Source organism: Manis javanica, chromosome 5 (assembly GCF_040802235.1).
Source record: "Manis javanica isolate MJ-LG chromosome 5, MJ_LKY, whole genome shotgun sequence".
Classification (NCBI taxonomy): Eukaryota; Metazoa; Chordata; class Mammalia; order Pholidota; family Manidae; genus Manis; species Manis javanica.
In genome coordinates this window covers 132,870,029-132,889,035 of record NC_133160.1, presented here as the reverse complement: position 1 = coordinate 132,889,035, position 19,007 = coordinate 132,870,029, and the positions used below count along the sequence as shown (strand labels likewise).

Below are 19,007 nucleotides of genomic sequence, written 5' to 3'. Positions count from 1 at the left end.
CTGCAATTTCCTTGAAAATGGTTGAGCAAAAATAAAGGTTAAATGGGTGGATGAAACGAGACTGACAAAATATTGCTAATTGCTGAAGCTTGATGCTGGGTATACAGAGCTTTACAATATTTTTCTCCTTATTTTGAGATATGCTTGATGTTTTCCACAAAGAAAGTTTTTTAAAATTTACTTTTGCTGTAACCACTCACCCATTACAAATCAGGCTAATAAGTCAAGAAGCTGGGTTATTATGCCTCAGGAATTAACAACATCTTCTACTGATAACTCCTTATGCAAACTTTTGGAAGGGCATTTGACAGTCAAAACTCATTTTTCATATCTTAAAATCTATTTTTTTCTCTCACAGCCCAAAAAAGCACCAATGGTTTTTCCTCAGCCACCTCACCCTCTTCTGTAATAGCTTAATGAGACTCGGAAAGTAAATGGACCTCCATTTGTGCATTGGCTGCCTGAAAACCATTAAAGTACTCTCAAAAGCATCACTCATCTATCAAGTGAAAGAAAACTCTTGTCATTAAATTAAGGGAAAACAACTCTTCGTACTCAGGAGCTTTTGGTGTTGTAAAATACACTGTCTAGATAATGAAAAAGATGGTGGAAAAGTGTTGACGCAAAAATGGTTGTGCTTTGTTATAACGTATTTCTAGATTAAAAGGAGAGCTCTCTTAAATATCTACAACTTACCTTGTTCTTGGTCACCTAAAAGAAAATGGCTTCAAAATAAGAATTAAAATTTCCTGAATCAAAAAGTACTCTAATTATCTGAGCAATGTGAAGATTTTGAGCTCAGTACTGTAAAGATCTGTGCAGTAATTTAATTCTTAAAGGCTCTTTGGCTCTTTGCCTTTAAAGCTGAATCTGGCTACTTCACACACTCCGAGGTGGCTAATTAACACCCACAACACAATTGTCTCAGTCATCCTTCCTTCAAATGTTTTATCTCCAACCCAGAAGGCACCAGCCAGGATATTAATTTAGGTCCTTTTTAGTAATTCTACAAGCAATTTTATTTTTAAAAAGGCTTGATGGATGACCTACTAGTTGCTTTTATGATTTTTGTGTGGAATGTCAAGTGTCATTTAAAGTCAAGATTTAAGGACACCCAGCAGAGTTTCTCAAAGACTTTCCTGGCAATACCCGAATTAATTGGTGTATTAAGAACACAGATTCCTGGGTCCCCTCTCAGGTCTACTAAATCATATTCTCTGCTGATGGGGCTAAAATTCTGCACTTTAAGTAAGAGTGTCAGGGAGTTCTTTCACACACTGAAGTTTGACAACCATGTTTTCAAGAATGGGGTTTCCTCTCAAGTCTATGATAAAAAGAGAAGATAGAGAAGCAGGGTCAGGAGAAAGCATTCAGCCAGCATGTGGATCACCCTACTGGACAATGGGCCTGTTTACCTTTTCAAAGAGTCAAAGGCACGTCCAACCAGCTGATAAATGTAGAGACAAAATGCAGTATATCCAATCAATGCAATATTATTCAGCCATTAAAAGGAGTGAAGGAGGCCAGCACTGCATAGCATGTAGTCTGTTGGGCCTAGAAAACATTATGTTAAAAGAAGCCGGACACAAAAGGTCACATCTTGTGTAATTTCATTTACATGAAATGTCCAGAATAGGCAAATCCTTAGAGACAGAAAGTAGATTAGTGGTTGCAGAAGTGGGAGGTGGGGTGGTGGATGGGGAGGAGGGGGGAACGACTGCTAATGCCTCTGAGTTTCTTTTTAGAGTGATAAAATACTCTGGAATTAGATAATAGTGATGATTGCACAATGCTATGAATATACTAAAAACCAATGAATTCTGTACTTTAAAAGGGTGAATTTTGTGGTATCTGAATTATATTTCAAAAACTATTCATACAAATGTTAAAGGTGACCTATAGCAAGGGTCATGCTGGAGCTTAGCTCGGTGACTCAGGGCCTGCTCTCCTCTACCAGTCCTGCCATCAGGTGGCGAGGGCACTGCGGCAGGAATTCGGACCCCCATCCCGGTTTCAGCATTCAGTTGGTGCACCTTCTGGGGCAAGTTATCGAACCTTTCTGGGTCTCAGTTTCTACATCTATAAAATGAAGAACCCAACCTTACATATTTCTCAGCATTAGTATGAGGATTCAATGAGACTATGTATGTCAAAAACTTAGAACATAAAAAAAACTGGCACATAAAAACAGATGTGCAATAAAAGCTGGCCTTTATTCTGATGATTCAGGTAGATGGCCTTGTACAAACATGGAGCTTCCTCCCTAGCTTTGCTAAGGATGTTAATGAAGGGATAGCCAAAGCTTTCCTTTTCTAAAGCATCGGAGCAACAGAGGCGGATTTATCCTGAAGCTGCTGAGGTAAAGTTTAGGTATCAGACTTTCTATTTGCATGGGCCCCATCCAGGGTGTTCACATGGCTGTATATTTTGTAAAATGCATAAAATCAAGATGTTTTGAATTCTCTTTCTTCAGGACCACTCAAATTGTCTAAACTTCAGGCCTCGCAAAGTCTGGCTTTACCCTGGTATCCAAGGCCTATCACATCTCTGGAGCCACCTTCACATGGTGAGATGGGCACTGACAGTCAGCAGATTGATAAATGGGTGTCGGCTTATAGATATAAATGTGACCATACATGTTTAAAAGGCTGATTTGAAACACTGGGCTGTCACTCAGATGAGCTATCTTTGCTTTAGGATAAAGAATACACATTTTTGCCTGATTTGTCTCTACGATTGAATTAATGCTTGCATAATGACCTTCATAGGCAGCCATCTGACAAAAAAATGCCTTCACTTTGCGTTTAATCAAATTTCACAACTTCCTGTTATTTCTGCAGATTAATTGCTGTGCAGAATATTCTGGCCTCGGCCTATGTTGCCTCCTCTGTTCACCCTGGTGGTTTTTGGTGGCCCTGTACCTGGACCCCATTGACTTCCACAACTGAGCCCACTAACTCTGCAGAAATTGCATTCCACAGCTTACATTTTGCCATGGATTTAAAATAACTGACAGGTAACTGTCACATTTCTTTCCGTGGGAAAAAAAAAAGCAAAAATCTAGAAAAGAATGAAATAGCCCATATACAAAAACCTTGCCTCTTCACAGAGGATCTGATGGAAAAGTCCTTTTTGCTTGGGGCCAAATAAGATGCCACCCAAGTCACCCATGCTGCCCAGATGCCTCTGCAGGTGCCTGTATGATCCTAGGTGACCCTCTCTGTATGCCTAACACCCTCTTTCAGTCCCCAGCTACAGGGAGGAATCCAGGCAGGGAGAGGGGAGCAGGTTATCATTGTTAAGTTAGGACCAGTCTATTGGGGCATTCAGGTAGGCATGGAAGGGAACAATGAATGCTTCAAGAGGGAGAGCATTCTGTTTTCCTCTTTTGCTTTCAGTCAGTGGTTGCCAAACCCTGTCTGGTACCAGCTTGTACTCAAATTCATGTCTCTCACTGTGGGTGATATCAGCTCTTCTTTTTGAAAAGTGCTACAATATATTCTGATAGCATGCTCTTGCAACTGTATACAGAAGGGTAAAATAACCTTTTTTTGTTTTCTGTAATGGAAATAATTGTTATTTGCTCATTATAAATAACATGTGGTCACTGTAAAGAATCTGAATGATACCTCAAAAAAATGTTTAAAAAAAGAAAAAAGATACATAAAGTTCCACCACCTTGAGAGAACTACTACTAACATTCTAGTAACCATCTTGTCATGTACACACACAGACCAAATATATAGAAACATGGATGAATAGGTAGATATAGACACAGATAGCTAGATACAGACATAGATAGGTAGACATAGGTAACATATAGTGTAGAGGTCCGAGCCGCGGCCGAGGTCGGACCCCAGCCCTTCTAAGATGGCGCTCACATCCGGTAATGGCACATCCCACGCATCCGCTCTGCCGAGTAGGAGAATCCCCCTCCCAGACCTTATAAGTAGTTCTGTGCTCGTGCACACTGCATGATTTCCACCCTGTCGCCAATAGAGTTAAAGGTCACGCATGCTCTCCCCTTTGATTGGTATAGGAAACATATATATAGCGGTAGTTAGTAGGAAGAAGAAGCCAAAGCCAGCAGAAGGAGAAGCCTGCAGAACCGGAAGCTAGTGAACCAGCCTGCAGAGACGAGAGGAATATGCTAGAGAGAAACTAAAAGAGCTCTAACTCATACTTGCCTGCGTGCAAGCTGAAATCTTTCTGTAACACCACCTGTGAGAAGGAGAAGCCTGTGAGAAGAAATTAAAGCTGATTGAAACCGAACCAGGTCTCCTGTGATCGCCTCGACTAGACCCACAGGAAGCGGGCGCGATAATATAGATGTATAGGTACTTGGGATTACAAAATACACGGATTTATCGTAGACACTGTATTTCTCCCTCTCACTCCTCTGCACCTACCTGCTTCATCCTATCCTCCAGATAACTATATTAAGAATATATTGTGATTGTAGATTCTGAGTCTTGAAGGATAAATAGAAGATAAAAAAGGAGAGGAGACAGGTAGCCCCAATAAAGAACAGCAAAGGCAAAAGGCTGAAAGCAACACTTGAAACTTTAATGTGCATACAAATTACCTGGGGACCTGGTTGACATGCAGATTCTGAGTCAGCAGCTCTAGGATGAAGTCTGAGATTCTACATGTCTAACAAGCTTCCAGGTGGCGTCCAACTTTCTGTACCACACTTTGAGATAGAAACTGCTGTGCTGTCCAACACGGTATCTACCAGCCACACATGACTGTAAATTTAAATTAGTTAAAAGTGAACAAAACTGAAAAATCAGTTCCTTTGTTGTGCTAATCACATTTCAAGTACCCAGTAGCCACATGTGGCTACCATATTGGACAGCACAGGTATAGAACATTTCCATCATCTCAGAGAGTTCTACTGAACAGAGCTGGGCAGAGCATTCAGGGAATAGCAAATAGTTCATCATGACTGGATCATAATAGGCAGGGAAGGTTGGAGAGGGGGATGGTGCAGGGGGAAGGGGAGAAAGACTGGGGATGGTTCTTGATCCTGGTGGCAATAGAGTCATTTCAGGATTTCCAGTGTAGATGACAGCAATGTGGAAGATGTGCTAGGGGAGGGAAGACTGGATGCAGGGAAGCTGAGTAGAGGCTGTTGCAGTGAGCCAGACAGTAGATGATGTGAGTCCAAAGAAAAGTATAGATGGGGTGGAGAGAACAGGGAAGACTCATGTGATGAGCAGTAGTGTAAGTCCCAGGAGAGGAAATCCCGGGGCAAAATACCTCTAAAAACCGAAATCAGTAAAATGGAGAAATCAGTAAAATGCAGTTTATTGCTCACAAACTGCAGTCCTGGACTGTCTCTCCTGCTCCAGCAGAAGCAAAACTGACCTTCCCCCTCACCTCTCAGGTACAGATAAGCCTTCTGTTGCCCAGGTAATTACCCACTGATATGGAGATGAACTTCTCTCCACCCCTGAGGAATGATGCAAATGCACTAAAGCCATACTTCTTTCCACCTCTGAATGCCTATTGATGTGCAGTTCTACAGCCAGGTGAGATATTCTGGAAATATTACAATTTTACCCACAAATAGAAAGAATTGACTGAATAGAAGGAGATGAGCAAACAGGAGGCTGAGAGGCAGAGGAGGAGGCAGACGGAAAATCACTTGCTGCGTCCTGGACAGCTGGGCTCACGATTTGTTATTCATCAAGACAGAGGACACAAAGAGAAGTGTGAGATTGGAAGAAGAGAGTGAACTATGTTTGGGACAGGCTGAGTTCTGGGTTAGCTGCCTCTGATTCATACAGATCAGATGAGAATTGTGGAGAGCTTGTGGGTATATAGTACCTGAAGCCAGTCTAGGCTGAAGGACCACCATTGCACAGGAGGTGGTGTTGGGTGGGGGAAAGCAGACAGGCTGGGAGTCCAGACTGGAATCCTAGCTCACCATGAATTGTGTAGTTTGAGAAAGTTAGTCTTTCTTGGTCTCAGTTTATAATCTCTAAAGTGATGTCAATATTTTTATGTAAAAGACTATGACTGGCTCCTAAGTGTTCATTCGATGTTACTAATAATATTCTCAGTATCTCACTTGCAGAATTATTTTAGGTATCAGTAAATGACTTTCATTATTGCCATTCCTAGGAGTTGGTCAGCAAGTGTGTACAGAGTAAAAAGAGAAGAGAGTTGAGAACGAATGTTGCCAGAATCAACACTTGAAGAATGGGACAAAAGAGAAAATGTAGGGCCACAAGAATAGGAGGAAAAACAGGAAGCCAGGAAAGAGTGGTCAGTCATGTCAAATGCCACAGAGAGCCTCGGTAAGGTAAAGACCACTAGATTTGGTCACCAGGAGTCACTGGTGACCTTGGAGAGCACAATTTAAGGGAAAAAGGGAGGAAGAAAGACTACAGGAGCTGAGGGGTGAACAAGGCTGAGGCAGGGGAGACCTGTATACACATTGTCTTCTGAAGGTCTGTTAGGAAGGGGAAAAGGGTGTGGTATCTGGGGGCTGGGGGACATTTGAAGGAGAGAAAGTTTATTCAGGTTGAGAGAGAGAGAATACATATACACAGAAAAGCTAAAAGCCAGAGAGAGGAAGTGAGAGAAGAGACAGAGAGAGTAAAAAATATGAATAACTTGGGAGACTGAGGAGACTGGCAGGAACGGAGCCTGGTGCATAGGAGAGGGGTCTCATGGTGGTCTGGGGAGAAGTACCTGTTTATTGAGATGGTAGGTTGGGGGAATACAAAGATACATGCCCAACAGTACAGTCAACAGATTTCCTGTGCCTTTCCGCCTAGATCCCTGATCCTCTAGGTCAAACCAAAATCACTCAGATTGGATAGACTACTTTTTCTCAAATAATCAGGCTCAGTAATAAAACCAATTCACTCAACTTCCTTTGAACTGAATTACAAGCATTTTTAATACCAAATACAGATTATCCTGAACTTAACTCACAAGCAGTTATGCAACGGGTTTATTTTGCTCTATCATCTCTGTATTTTTAATTTAAAAAAATTTTTTTAAGTTGAGAAGACATTCCTCTTCTAAGCCAAGGAAACAGTTTTACCATTTCAAATGAACTGCAGCTGTCATCTCCACTGACTTGAGGTATCTTGCCAGAGTGTGAATGTGTGATTGAGGCTAATTTCTCTTTAGTTCCAGTTAAACCTTATTATAATTGTTTCATAACCTCTTTCGATTTTTATCACCTGATTTGGGAGGAAGACATTCTGCACAATTACTCCCAATCTCCACTAGCTCACCACATTAGTCTCTTTCCTGAGATTTACTTGTCTAAGATTCTTCCCATGTAACTTGCCCAGGTTCATTGACATAATTAAGGAAGGCAATGCCTCTCAGATATCCAAAAGTGACTATAAAAAGGACAGATTTAGACTCGAGACACGTTTGGATGACTCTGAGACAAGAAAGGTGGAGGGCAGCACACTCATGTCACCTCTGCCGCTTTAACCCATTTTACCACAGTCATGAACATCTGTAAAGTAGTGGCTGTATGCTAGGATTTATTGATAAATTTTACTCTATGTCCTCTCCTTACCAAAATCATCTTAATCACACCCTAAACCACACCCTGTCAGATCCTATTATTCCCCCATTTAAAGCCACTTGAACAACTTTCCATTGCTCTTCTCATAAAATATAAACTCTACTAGGGCCTCCTGTAGGGTCCAGCAGGGAGCCATCTCCTCTCAGGCCACTCTGCTCCTACATTCTTAAATTCCATTTACACTGTGGGGTCCTAAACAGGTTAAGTGCTTTCGCAGTCTATGTCAGGGATCTAGAGAAAGCTATTTTTGTGCCTGTAGAAGCCAAACTACTTGGGAGATGCCTATTTTGATCAGCCCATCAAAGGTAGGGATTGCTCTATTTCCCTTCCCGCCCCTACCACGTCTTGGGAGAGGCAGTGTAGTATAGTGTTTTCAGGGCCTATGCTTTCACGGTTTGAGCTGAAATTCTGGATTCATCACTTTCTAGCTTCTCTGTGACCTTGGATAGTTACTCCACATGTCTCAGTTTCCCCACTCACAAAGTGGAGAGGTTGGGGAGGCATTGTATATTTTCCTAACAGAGACGATAAAAGATATTTGGAGGATTAAGTTTGTTAACAGTAAGTTCTTAGATTGGTAACAAAAGTTCTCACTTTAGCATATATTCCAATTTTATTCCACTTGTTTGCCAAGTTTGAGCATGTCACCTAGGGAAGGTTTATAGTGCCCCTCATCCCACCCCCGTCATTGCGGTCTGCCTTTTGCACCCTGTAAATGAATGAGCAGAGAGCCTGAGAAAGAAAGGCTGGACCTCTCAGGTATAGGAGGGGCCATCGGTGAGCTTGTTGACAGACGACGTCTCGGCTTCTCCTCAGGCTTCTGATTTAGCAAGGCAGGCTCTAAACACGTAGTGGGCTAGTGTAGGTGCAAGAAGGGGAATCTCTGGGTAGTGGCCCTGCCCTACGGTGACGGCGAAGGCCTCGCCAGGAGAGTCCCCGAGGAGGGCACGCTGGCCTGACAGAACCAGGTCCGGGGGGGGGCCAAGGGAAGGCGCCAGGCCTGCCAGAGGCTCCAAGGAGGATACTCTGGGAAGGTTCAGCTCGCCCTGCCGCCGAGGAAAGGGCCGGAAGGCCCTGGGCGGGCTCGGCAGGCGCCAATGGGGGCGCCCCGCCCCCGTGCGGAGGCTTTCCGGGGAGTGGCTGTCAGCCCCGGCCCTCCTCCTTCCCCTCCCCGCCTTCCGGGTCTCTGCGCGGCTGACTACCCAGCGGCCGCGGTCCCGCGAGCTGGAGTGGGGAGTGCGCCGGACATGGCAGGCGGCGGAAAGGGCGCCCGACCCGCGGGCCCGGCTGGGGGTGGGCTCGCCCTGCGTCCCCTCGAGCTTTGCCCGCCCGCCCAGAGCCCCGGAGCAGCGGAACGTAGGGGTAGAGCAGCCCTCGGCGTCCCGGGGGGCAGGCGGCCGTGCCCGTCCCGGAGCTGCACGAGGCACAGACCACCGCCCGGCCGTCCGCAGGCAGGCCCGGTGCGGTGACAACTTTGCGCTTTGGTCCTCCAGCGCGCAGCCGTGGCTACTGTGTAGCAGGTTCCGGGCCGGGCCGGCCTGAGGCGGCCAGAGCCCATCCAGAACCGACCCTGGACCCGGGGAGTTTGTCTCCAACATCTGTGGGGGTGCAGCGGCGGAGTTCCACGCACAGGTATGTTCCCATCCTTGAGTGAAATGAAATGAATGGCCCACCGAGCACGTGGCCAATGGCGACCAGAGGGGAATTGGTGCAAGGGCCGGAATTCGTCTCTCCCTTAACGTAAGGGAAATTTACATACGTGGGCTCCTCCCTGCACACCAGTCGCTTCTAGGGGATTTTCGGACTTGGTAAAGAAAGTGCTGAGACGGGGATATTGACTGCTGATGAGAGAGGCACGCGGAAGGTAGAGTACCGCTCCCCGCCCCCAACACACACATTTCCCTTTCCTGTGCCCTTTTAAGGTTGATGCTGTACCTTAAGAGGCTAACACAGAAGGGTAAAGAAAGTCTCCATAAAACCCAGAGAAGGGATTGTAAAACTCCTCTTTGGATCCTGTCTGGAGTCACAGTTGAACTAGAAGAAAGTTTTCTTTTAGTTTGACCACCTTTGAGATATTTTTATACAGTTAATGGCAGTGATAAATTTAAACTTAACCTTAGCTTTGATGATACTGCGACAGAGGCCATGGGTTTAGTCAGAGTAGTGTGAGGGCCGCCAGGGACAAGCAAAATGGTAATTGTAGGGCCTTGGGGAGAAGTAAAACAGGATAATTACGGTCAGAACAATGTGCAAGGAAACTCTTAGCCAAACTCTGTGTTAAACATTAAGCAAAGTTAAGAGTCATACAGAGTCTTCAGGATAAAAATACCCAAGTAGGAATATAGGCATTCTTCAGTGGGATTGGTTAAACAAAAGTCAGCATCGTGCAGGAACCAGTGAAGAACCGCAACTCAGTTTAAGCATGCAGGCAAGAACCAGTGAGAAACAGACAGTTTAGTTCCACCTAAGATATAAACCCCTAGACAAAGCCCAGCCACGGACACTCTTCTCCCCTCCTGGCATGCACCGGGAGCTCTGTATTTTTGCTTTCTCTCTAAATAAAAGCCTCTCCCCTGCTTGCCTACCTTGAGCATTTGTGGAAGTCATTCTTCAGCTCCGTGACAGGAACCTCAGGGTCATCTTTTGGGTTCTTGTCCGGAATCATCCTTTGGAGGTATCGGCAGCTGGACTCTTCCTCTCTCTCTCTTTCTCTCATATGAAGAAGCTTTCCTTGGCCTAAGATACCAGGCACCCATTGGCTATAGGACTAGGTTGGCCGCGGATCTCAAGTCTTGGGTGTTAGGCTCCTCTGAGTCCCCCTTGTTTGATCCCCATCTCCCTTGGGAGTTGGGAATGTCGGCAGCGTGAGGACCAGAACTCTCTTTTGAAGATCTCCCTGGATGCAAGGGACTGAGGGAAGCAAGGTTGTGAGAACCTTGGCCAAGGCTACACTTGGGTGGGCTCTCCAAGATCTCCCATCAGAACTCAGACCCTGACTGCCCAACTGGGCATCCACAGGGAACCGCTTCTTTCCCTCCTAGTAGTCTGCTCATCTGGGCTCCCTTGACTCCAGCGGAGAGTGATTACCCCTTTCCCTGCCACCTGTACATCTGGGTCTCTGGGATCTGAGGCTCACCGCCCTGATGTAGGCAACAGGGCTTAGTAGTCCCTTTCTCTGACCTTTTTGCTAACCCAGATACTTGGTGAGCTTGGGCAGCCTTCTTTCCTAACGTCCCTACCTGCATGGTCGCCTGGTGAGAATAAAGAGGATGAGGTCTCCTCCACTCTTCAGGGCCCGCATTTTAGATCCCCTTTTTTCTCCAGGAGGTGGTGGCATGAGTCAGGCCAGAGGATTGCCATCTCCTCCTCCCTGAGTGGCGGGCAGGGGCAGAGATGAGCCCTGTCTTGGGTGCTCACCACATCACGGAGGTTGGCCCCTATGGCCTTCCCCCTCCATAGGCCCCAAAGTTCTGCTCCAGAGCCTCTGGCACCTCATTTTTTGTCCCTCCCCAGCAGAATTGGGAGCTTTAGGTCATAGAGAATGCAGAGCATATTGGATGTCATGGCTGTCCTTGGGAACCTTATTCTCCTCCAACTCAATGCCAGGGGCTGTGCCTGGTGTCTAGCGGCCAGCCAAATTATTTACTTATCTTAGGACTCTGGACTCCAGCCAACAGCACTAACAGTTGCTTCACTCTGGGCACTCACCTGGGATCATAGGCAGACTGATAGTGAGCAAGTGGTGTTAGAACTAAACCTCCACCTCCACTGCCATGCATGCCACAGGTATAATAGGTTCTGGCAGACTGAAGTAGCACTGGGAAAAGGTGCTCAGCGATGAAGGGAATGCCAGTAAAGGCCCGTTAAGTCCAGTCTCTCATGCCCCTGCTCTAATGGTTCAGGCAGGGGAATAGTGCAGGTCACATTGGTAAGGAGTGGTTAATTCCAGTAGGTCCAAGGAGGGTTACAAACCACTATCACCCAGACTCCCACTATGAGAGGACGCCCTCACTCGGGAGGCTAGATCAAGTGCTGGACACCAGTCTCTGTCTCTTCCAGCTGGGAGCTTCCTCTTGAAGCCTCAAACCAGGCATGCTGCTAGCATGTATCTTGAAGAACCAGGGATGGTTTGATCCCCAGAGCCTGAGGAAGAGGCATCTTATTTTGTTTTGCACCCAAGCATGACCACAGTATAAATTATCTGATGAAAAACATGGCCACCGGAGGGGAGTATTAATTATAGCACCATCTCCAGTTAGACCTGTTTTTGTCATAAGGAGGGCAAATGGTCGGAGGTCCCATACATACATGCTTTCTTTGCACTCAGGCACAGGCCAGACATGTGTAGATCCTGTGGGCTCAACACCCACCTTAGGCACCTCAACAGCTGCCTACTCCTTGGCCCCCTCTTGCCCTGCACATCCTGGGTCCCTGGAGGAGGATAGCTAACCAGCTTGGAATCTAATGTGGGAGCCAAGCCCAAGAGACTGGCCCTTGGGCCGCTGTTAGCAAAAAGCCCACCTTCCTCTGCTGTCCTTACAGAAAGTAGCGAATGGAGAGAAGGAACCAGTGAGGGTACATGTCCCCTTCTCCCTTCAAGACTTAAGGCGGATAAAGACAGATGAAGGGAAGTTTGCAGATGACCCTAATGAGTATATAGAGGCTTTCCAAAGCATACTCACACTTTTGAGCTAACCTGGAGAGATGTCATACTCGCTGAATCAAACCCTGATGGAGGGGAGAAAGATTTAGTGATTAAGAGTGCTCAGGAATGGGGAGATGAGTGGTATGCAGCAAACACCCAGGACAGGTCAGGAGAGAACTGGCCAGATATCCTATGGGGTGTCAGGCTGTTAAGCTGTTAAGTGATCCTAAGTGACCTCCAGATATAGATGATGCAGGTAATTGGGATACAAACCCCTTCATCATATGCATGGTGGAGAGCATGAGGAGAGCCGCCACTAAGCCCCTGAATTACTCCCAAGTTGTCTGATACAATTCAGGGAGACAGAGAGATCCCCTCTAACTTTTTGGACTATGGGAAGCGTTAAACATACACCTACAGCCCCAGAGTCAGTAGATGGCCAAGTCATTTTCAAGGACATACTTATCACCCAGTCAACCGTAAAAATCAGGAGGAAGTTACAAAAATGGGCATTTGGCCCTAACCAGGATTTAGAAAGCCTCTTGAAAACTGCTGCCACTGTCTTTTATAACCGCGATGAAGAGGGAAGGAAGGAACAGGACAGAAGGGAAAGGCAAAAGGTGGAGGCTCTTGCCACAGCCCTTCAAGGGGTAAGCCTGCAGGTTCAGGGAACTGGAAGTAGGAAAGCAAGGCCAGGGGTCTGCTTCCTCTGCAGTAAGGAAGGACATTCCAAGTGGGATTGTGCAGGTAGAGCCTGGCCACCTAAGCCCTGCCCTCTGTGTAAGGGGGATCACTGGAAGTGGGACTGCCCTCAGAGGCATAGGCAGCTGGGGTCAGGGTCCCAAAACCAGGATCAGGACTGAAGGGGCCCAGGCTGCCCACATTGGCTCCCGTCACCATTATACCACAGGCGCCCCAGGTAACCCTGACTGTATAAGGCCAGACCACCAATTTCCTTTTGGATACGGGAGCTACATATTCTGTCCTCCTTTTCAATCCTGGACCTCCCTTCTCCCGCTCAGTAACCATCAGAGGTGTATCTGGGAAGCCGATGACCAAATGTTTTATACAACCTATAAGTTGTGACTGGAACTCGATATTTTCACACACCTTCCTAGTTATTCCCAAAAGCCCGACCCTCCTTGGGAAGAATACCCTCTCCAAAGCCCAGGCCTAGATGCACATAAACCTAGAAAATCCAGAGGTTCTGTGCTTGCCTTTGACAGACATGGACATCAATCCTGAGGTCTGGCCACAGGGGGAAGACTGGAAAAGCAATCTCAGCCCAGCCAGTACATATTACTCTTAAAGACTCTAACCACTTTCCCCACCAGAGACAGTACCCACTTAAGCCTGAAGCCTGAAAAGGACCCACCGTGATCACTGAAAATTTAGAGACCAGGCCTCCTGACCCCTTGTAACAGTCCTTGCAATACACCAGTTTTGGGGATACAGAAGTCTAATGGAGAATGGCGCCTAGTACAGGATCTCCACCTTATCAATGAGGCAGTTATTCCCCTACACCCTGTAGTGCCTAATCCTTACACCTTGCTCTGTTGGATCCCTGAGGAGGCAGCCTGGTTCACAGTGTTAGACTTAAAAGATGCCTTTTTTTTGTAGCCCAGTGGTCCAAGAATTTCAGTTCTTGTTTGCCTTTGAAGATCCATCCAACTCCTCTACTCAGCTGACATGGGCAGTGCTGGCCCCAAGGTTTCTGAGACAGACCCAACCTGTTTGGACAGGTGCTGACCAAGGATTTGGACTCCTTCCAGCTGCCAAGGTGGGTGGCAATAATTCAATGTGTAGATGACATTCTTTTCTGTGCTGAAACTAGAGGAGTGTGATCAGACTACCCAGGACCTTGTCAGTTCTCTCTCTGAGTGGCCACAGAGTATCTCAGTCTGAGGCACAGATCAACCAACAAATGGTCAGGTACTTAGGACCTGGACTCTCCCATAGACTCCATGCCATGGGGGAACAAAGAGTGAAGCCAGTTTTGCACTGCCCCCTTCCTAGCATCAGATAGCTCCAAGGCTTCCCTGGCATAACCGGCCATTGTAGAACCTGGATTCCCGGGTATTGGGAATTGGCCAGACCTTCGTACCAACTACTAAAAGGCCCAGCAGAACAGACAACAAGCTCTACAATAGGATCCAGAGGCTGTTCAGGCCTTCACAGCCCTACAAAAGGCCCTCCTTCAGGCATCTGCCCTCAGCCTCCCTACAGGTAGTTGGTTTGATCTTTTTGCCACTGAGAGGTCAGGAATAGCTCTGGGAGTCCTGACCCAACCCTGGGAGGAGGTGCAACATCCTGCAGCTTACCTCAGTAAGGAGTCAGACACCGTGGGTGAGGGGTGGCCATGCTGTCCCCGAGCAGTGGCAGCCGTAGCCTTGCTGGTGCCAGAGGCCCAGACCTGACAGTTCTCACCCCACGTGCTGTTTCGGGCATCCTGAATACTAAAGGAGAACTATGGTTGTCAGACAACCGACTCCTCAGGTACCAGTCGCTTCTCCTTGAAGGACCAGTAGTCCAGATCTGAACATGCTTGGTCCTAAATCCAGCTACTTTCCTTCTGGATCCACAGGAAGGAACCCTGGAACATGACTGTCAGCAGGCATTGGCCCTAAACTGTTTTGCTCATGAGGATTTGAAAGACACCCCTCTCCCAAATCCAGACCTGACTGTGGGTGGGTTGCTCCCCATTACATCTCTTCTAAAAACGACCGACCTTGAGAGATCACTAAACCTTACTCAGTCCTTGCTGTACAAAGCCAACTCATCACCAGCCTCAAATTGCTGGATGTGCCTGTCTATGTCTTCTTCAGCATACATTGCTCTAGCAGTCCCGCTCAGCAAAGCCCACCTCCCTGAGGTCTCCCTGGCCTACAGGGGGAAGAGGGAGCCACGTTTTTTGAAAGAGCAGACACTTTGATTGAAAATTATCCTAGGTCCGCAGCCAACCTATCATATCAGACCTATTTTAATACTTTAAAGAAATTAGCTCCCACGACACCTCCTGTCTGTGGACCCACAGCTCTCAACGCTCCCCTCATGTCTCAAGCTCCACTGTGCTTTACAAGCACCAATGGACAGGTACCCATAGGATCCCTCACTCCAAATTTATGTGGCCTCACCATCAAGCTCACACATCCCACAGACCACCAGAACACCGGGGTTGATTATAACCTCTCACCTGAAGCCAGTGGGCTCTTCATTCAGCTGATACGTCTCACTGGGCCTCTGACCCTACAAGCTGAAGCCCTAAACTGCTCATACCCTGCCAGCCCTTTATATCCATGGTTATCAACACCAACCCCCGCCCATCTAAAATGTCCGCGAGTATCACAGGAAGGAATATCCCCTATAGTAGGAGCCTATTTGTTCTCTACCCTGAGTGTTTGGAGTGCTGAACCAACCAGACAGGAATTATCCCTTTGTCCACCTTTTGTCTCTCCACCTCTCAGCTTGCATATCTAACGCAGGAATATATGTGTTTGCCTACAAATTGGACTGGGACTTGCAGTCCCATCTACCTTGCCCCTAACATCAATATAGACCCACCGGATCAATCTCTCCCAGTCTCCAGCACTCAGCATGTGAAACAAAAGAGAGCAATACAAGTCATCCCACTCCTGGCAGCCTTAGGCATTACCACCAGCCTGGGTTTAGGGACAGGAGGTCTAGCTACTTCCCTGACTTACTCTGAAGCTTTTATCCACTGATCTCCAAGAATCCCTTGGTGAGATTGTCCAGAGCCTAGTCCAGCTCCTAGATAGCTCAATTCCTTAGCAGCAGTCCCGGTACAAAGCCACAGGGGACTTGACGTGCTCACAGCTGAGAAGGGAGGGCTCTGTCTTTTCCTAGAACACTGCTGCTTCTACCAGAGCCAGTCTGGCCTGGTCAGAAATGTAGCCACCAAACTCAGGAACCTGGCCCAAAAGACTAGGGAGAGATAGGAGCTCAGATGGAATAACTGGCTAAGAACTACCTGGGTCACCTGGCTTCTTGCTGTCGTAAGATCACTAATGTGCCTGTTTTTGCTCCTTGTTATGCTGCTTTTGCAACTTCCTTCAGTTGGCTGCAAGCTTTCCAGTCTCAGATGGTGATGGAAATGGAATCCAAGATGGAAGCAGACATTTTCCGAGGCCGACCAGTGACAGGGACCCAGGTGCTCCCTACTCTGTGCCCCCTCTCAGCATGAAGCAGCCAGAGCAGTCGTCCCTTTCTCCGTCTGTACAGTGGGGGAGTGAGACAGGGACTGTGGCTATAGTCAGAGTAGGGTGAGAATCTCGGGGAGAAGCAAAACAGGATAATTATGGGCAGAATAATGTGCAAGGAAACTCTTACCCAAACTCCATGTTAAACATTAAGCAAAGTTGGAGCCACACAGATTTTTTTAGGATAAAAATGCCAAAGTAGGAAAATAGGCACTCTTCAGTGGGATTGGTCATAAACAAAAGCCAGCATTTGTGCAGGAACCAGTGAAGAACCTGCAATTCAGTTTAAGCATGTAGGCAACAACCAGTAAGAGACAACTTAGTTTAATCTAAGATACAAAACCCCTAGACAGCCCAGCCATGGGCACTCTTGGCCCCCTCCTGGAGTGTACCAGGAGGTCTGTGCTTTAGCTTTCTCTCTGAATAAAAGTCTCTTCCCTGCTTGTCTACCCTGAGTGTTCGTGAAGTTCATTCATTAACTCTAGGAACGAGAACCCCAGTATCAATACTTTCTGGCATGCTTTTTTTTTTCTAACTTGAAATGTAGCTGATACACAATCTTACATTGGTTTCAAGTATATGACACTGTTTCAACAGTTACCCACATTATTGACTCCTCATCCCCACTATGCAATTAGTATCTGTCATCATAGGAAGATGTTACAGAGTCACTGACCTTGTTTTCCACACTGTACCACCATCCCCTTGACCAATTACAATTGAGACTTTTGGGCCTCCTTATCAGCCCCCTCACCTACCCTAACCCCTCGCCCATGGTAACAACCAGGGCCTGTTAGTGTCTCTGACGCAGCGTTCATTATACCATCATAATAAATTTACATTGTGGTTTTACTGTTCCCCCCCAGCTTCACTTGGGTACTTTAGGGTGAGCACCTGTGCACTAGGGAAAACGTTATATAACCTGAAACTCAACAAGTCAATTAAATGACCTAAGACACAGGAAAGGACTTTGTACTACTTTCAAGGAAATAAAATCCATCCTTACCCCTAATAGCAGGGTTTCCAGACAGCCTACTCTGCCCTTGAGAGTGTATTTTCACTTTGCTTAATAAACTCCTGCTACTTAAAACTGTTAAGTTTCTTGATTGAATTATTTTTTCCCAGAAGACAGGACCAAGATCTAGATGAACCAGTAACATCTTTCTGGTGCCATTACTCAGATCTGCTGGACTCAGAAGGCACGTCTAACTTGTGGCTAACTCAGCCTTTCATTATTGCTTCTACTCTCCATTTGCTCTACTTGCCACCTTGTGATTGTCCTCACTTAGCTGCAACTTCAGTACAACACAGATACTTCTTTGTACTTTTTCCATTGGTGATGGGGCCCAGAGATCTGTTTTCTCTTTCACTACCTCACACTTTTTGCAGGCGCTTTGATTGTTGTATTTGTGCTGAACATGAGTGGTTGGGATTCTAGTCCTTTTTCTTTTCAGGCTCAGAAGAGGGATCAGTTAGATTTCCTCCTTTATACCTGCCTTTTTAAACATCTTGCTTTCTGCCACTCTTATGATCTCAAGGACCTCAGCATGACTTGGGTGGAATGCAAGGCCAATGAGATTGAGGACGTCTTCCTCCATAGGCTTTACAGCCCCTCCCCCACCACACCAGTGGTCAAATCCCCAAACTGGAAACTCTGGCACATGTTTCATCCTTGAAGTCATCCTTTAACAGGGCCATCAGGACTTAAGGGGAGGGTGGAATTGGAAAGATGCTGAATCCCAGGGACTACACCCCAGTCCAGGACCTTTGGTAACTACACAAGGCATATAGCAATGATGCCTGAGAAAGGACTTGGAAGCCACAATGGCTTCAGGGTGGGGAACTTGGTAAGGTGCACTAGACCAAAGCTCCCCGGGCAAGGAACATGCCGTGCCCAACAAGTCATGGGCAAGGATGCCTTGCTCATGAGGGGCTGCAGGGGAGGACTCAAGTCCCCTGCACCCACTGGTCTTTTCTCTTTCAGATGGACAACTGATGACCATCCATTCCTCAGAATTCGCTCTTAGGATGTGTTAAGGAACTGGGCTAAATTTGATCCCCAGATGGTAAAAGGAAACAGTCTTTTAACCCAGCATGGCCACAGTATAAACTAGGAGAAATCTGGCCTGAGAATGGGAGTTTAAATTATAATACCATACTCCAATTTAATCTTTTTTGCCAAAAGGTAGGCTAATGAGGCAAGGTTCCTTTTGCCCAAGTTTGATTTAAGGGAGAACCCTGAACTCCCCATGGACTACAGGATAGACTCTGCCATCTTGGCAATGCTTAATTTGTTTACCAAAGTTCCCTTGTCTTCTGATGACACTAATTTATCAGTAGGTTGGTAAGCCCAGTCCACTGGAGCCCCCTTCTGGGGCAAAGGAGGGGTGTTCCTTGCACTATCAGCCCCTTCACTATGCCCATTAAATCCCTTTGATGCTTTACACCCTTAACCGGGGTCCCTTGGGTCTTCGAAGCTTTACCAACTCCAGGAGGTAACAGGACCCACTGGGCTTCCCTTGAGAGTCAGGGCTCCCTTTTCCATGCAGGATCTCAGATAAAACAGGATTTAGGTAAATTCTCA

General features: G+C 46.7%; 1 protein-coding gene and 1 non-coding gene across 2 annotated transcripts; both read left to right on the top strand.

The window, feature by feature from the left end:
- Nucleotides 1-8,643: 8,643 nt before the first annotated feature.
- Nucleotides 8,644-16,872, top strand: LOC118968444 (uncharacterized). Its single transcript, XM_036998746.2, has 4 exons — nt 8,644-8,923; nt 9,055-9,193; nt 13,827-13,986; nt 16,281-16,872. The coding sequence occupies exons 1-4, from the start codon at nt 8,659-8,661 to the stop codon at nt 16,488-16,490; spliced, it is 774 nt and encodes a 257-aa protein (XP_036854641.2). The 5' UTR covers nt 8,644-8,658; the 3' UTR covers nt 16,491-16,872.
- On the top strand, nt 9,471-9,592 carry LOC118968449 (small nucleolar RNA SNORA26). The gene has a single exon (XR_005056104.1). It is a non-coding gene; the product is annotated as a small nucleolar RNA SNORA26 (small nucleolar RNA).
- Nucleotides 16,873-19,007: the final 2,135 nt, after the last annotated feature.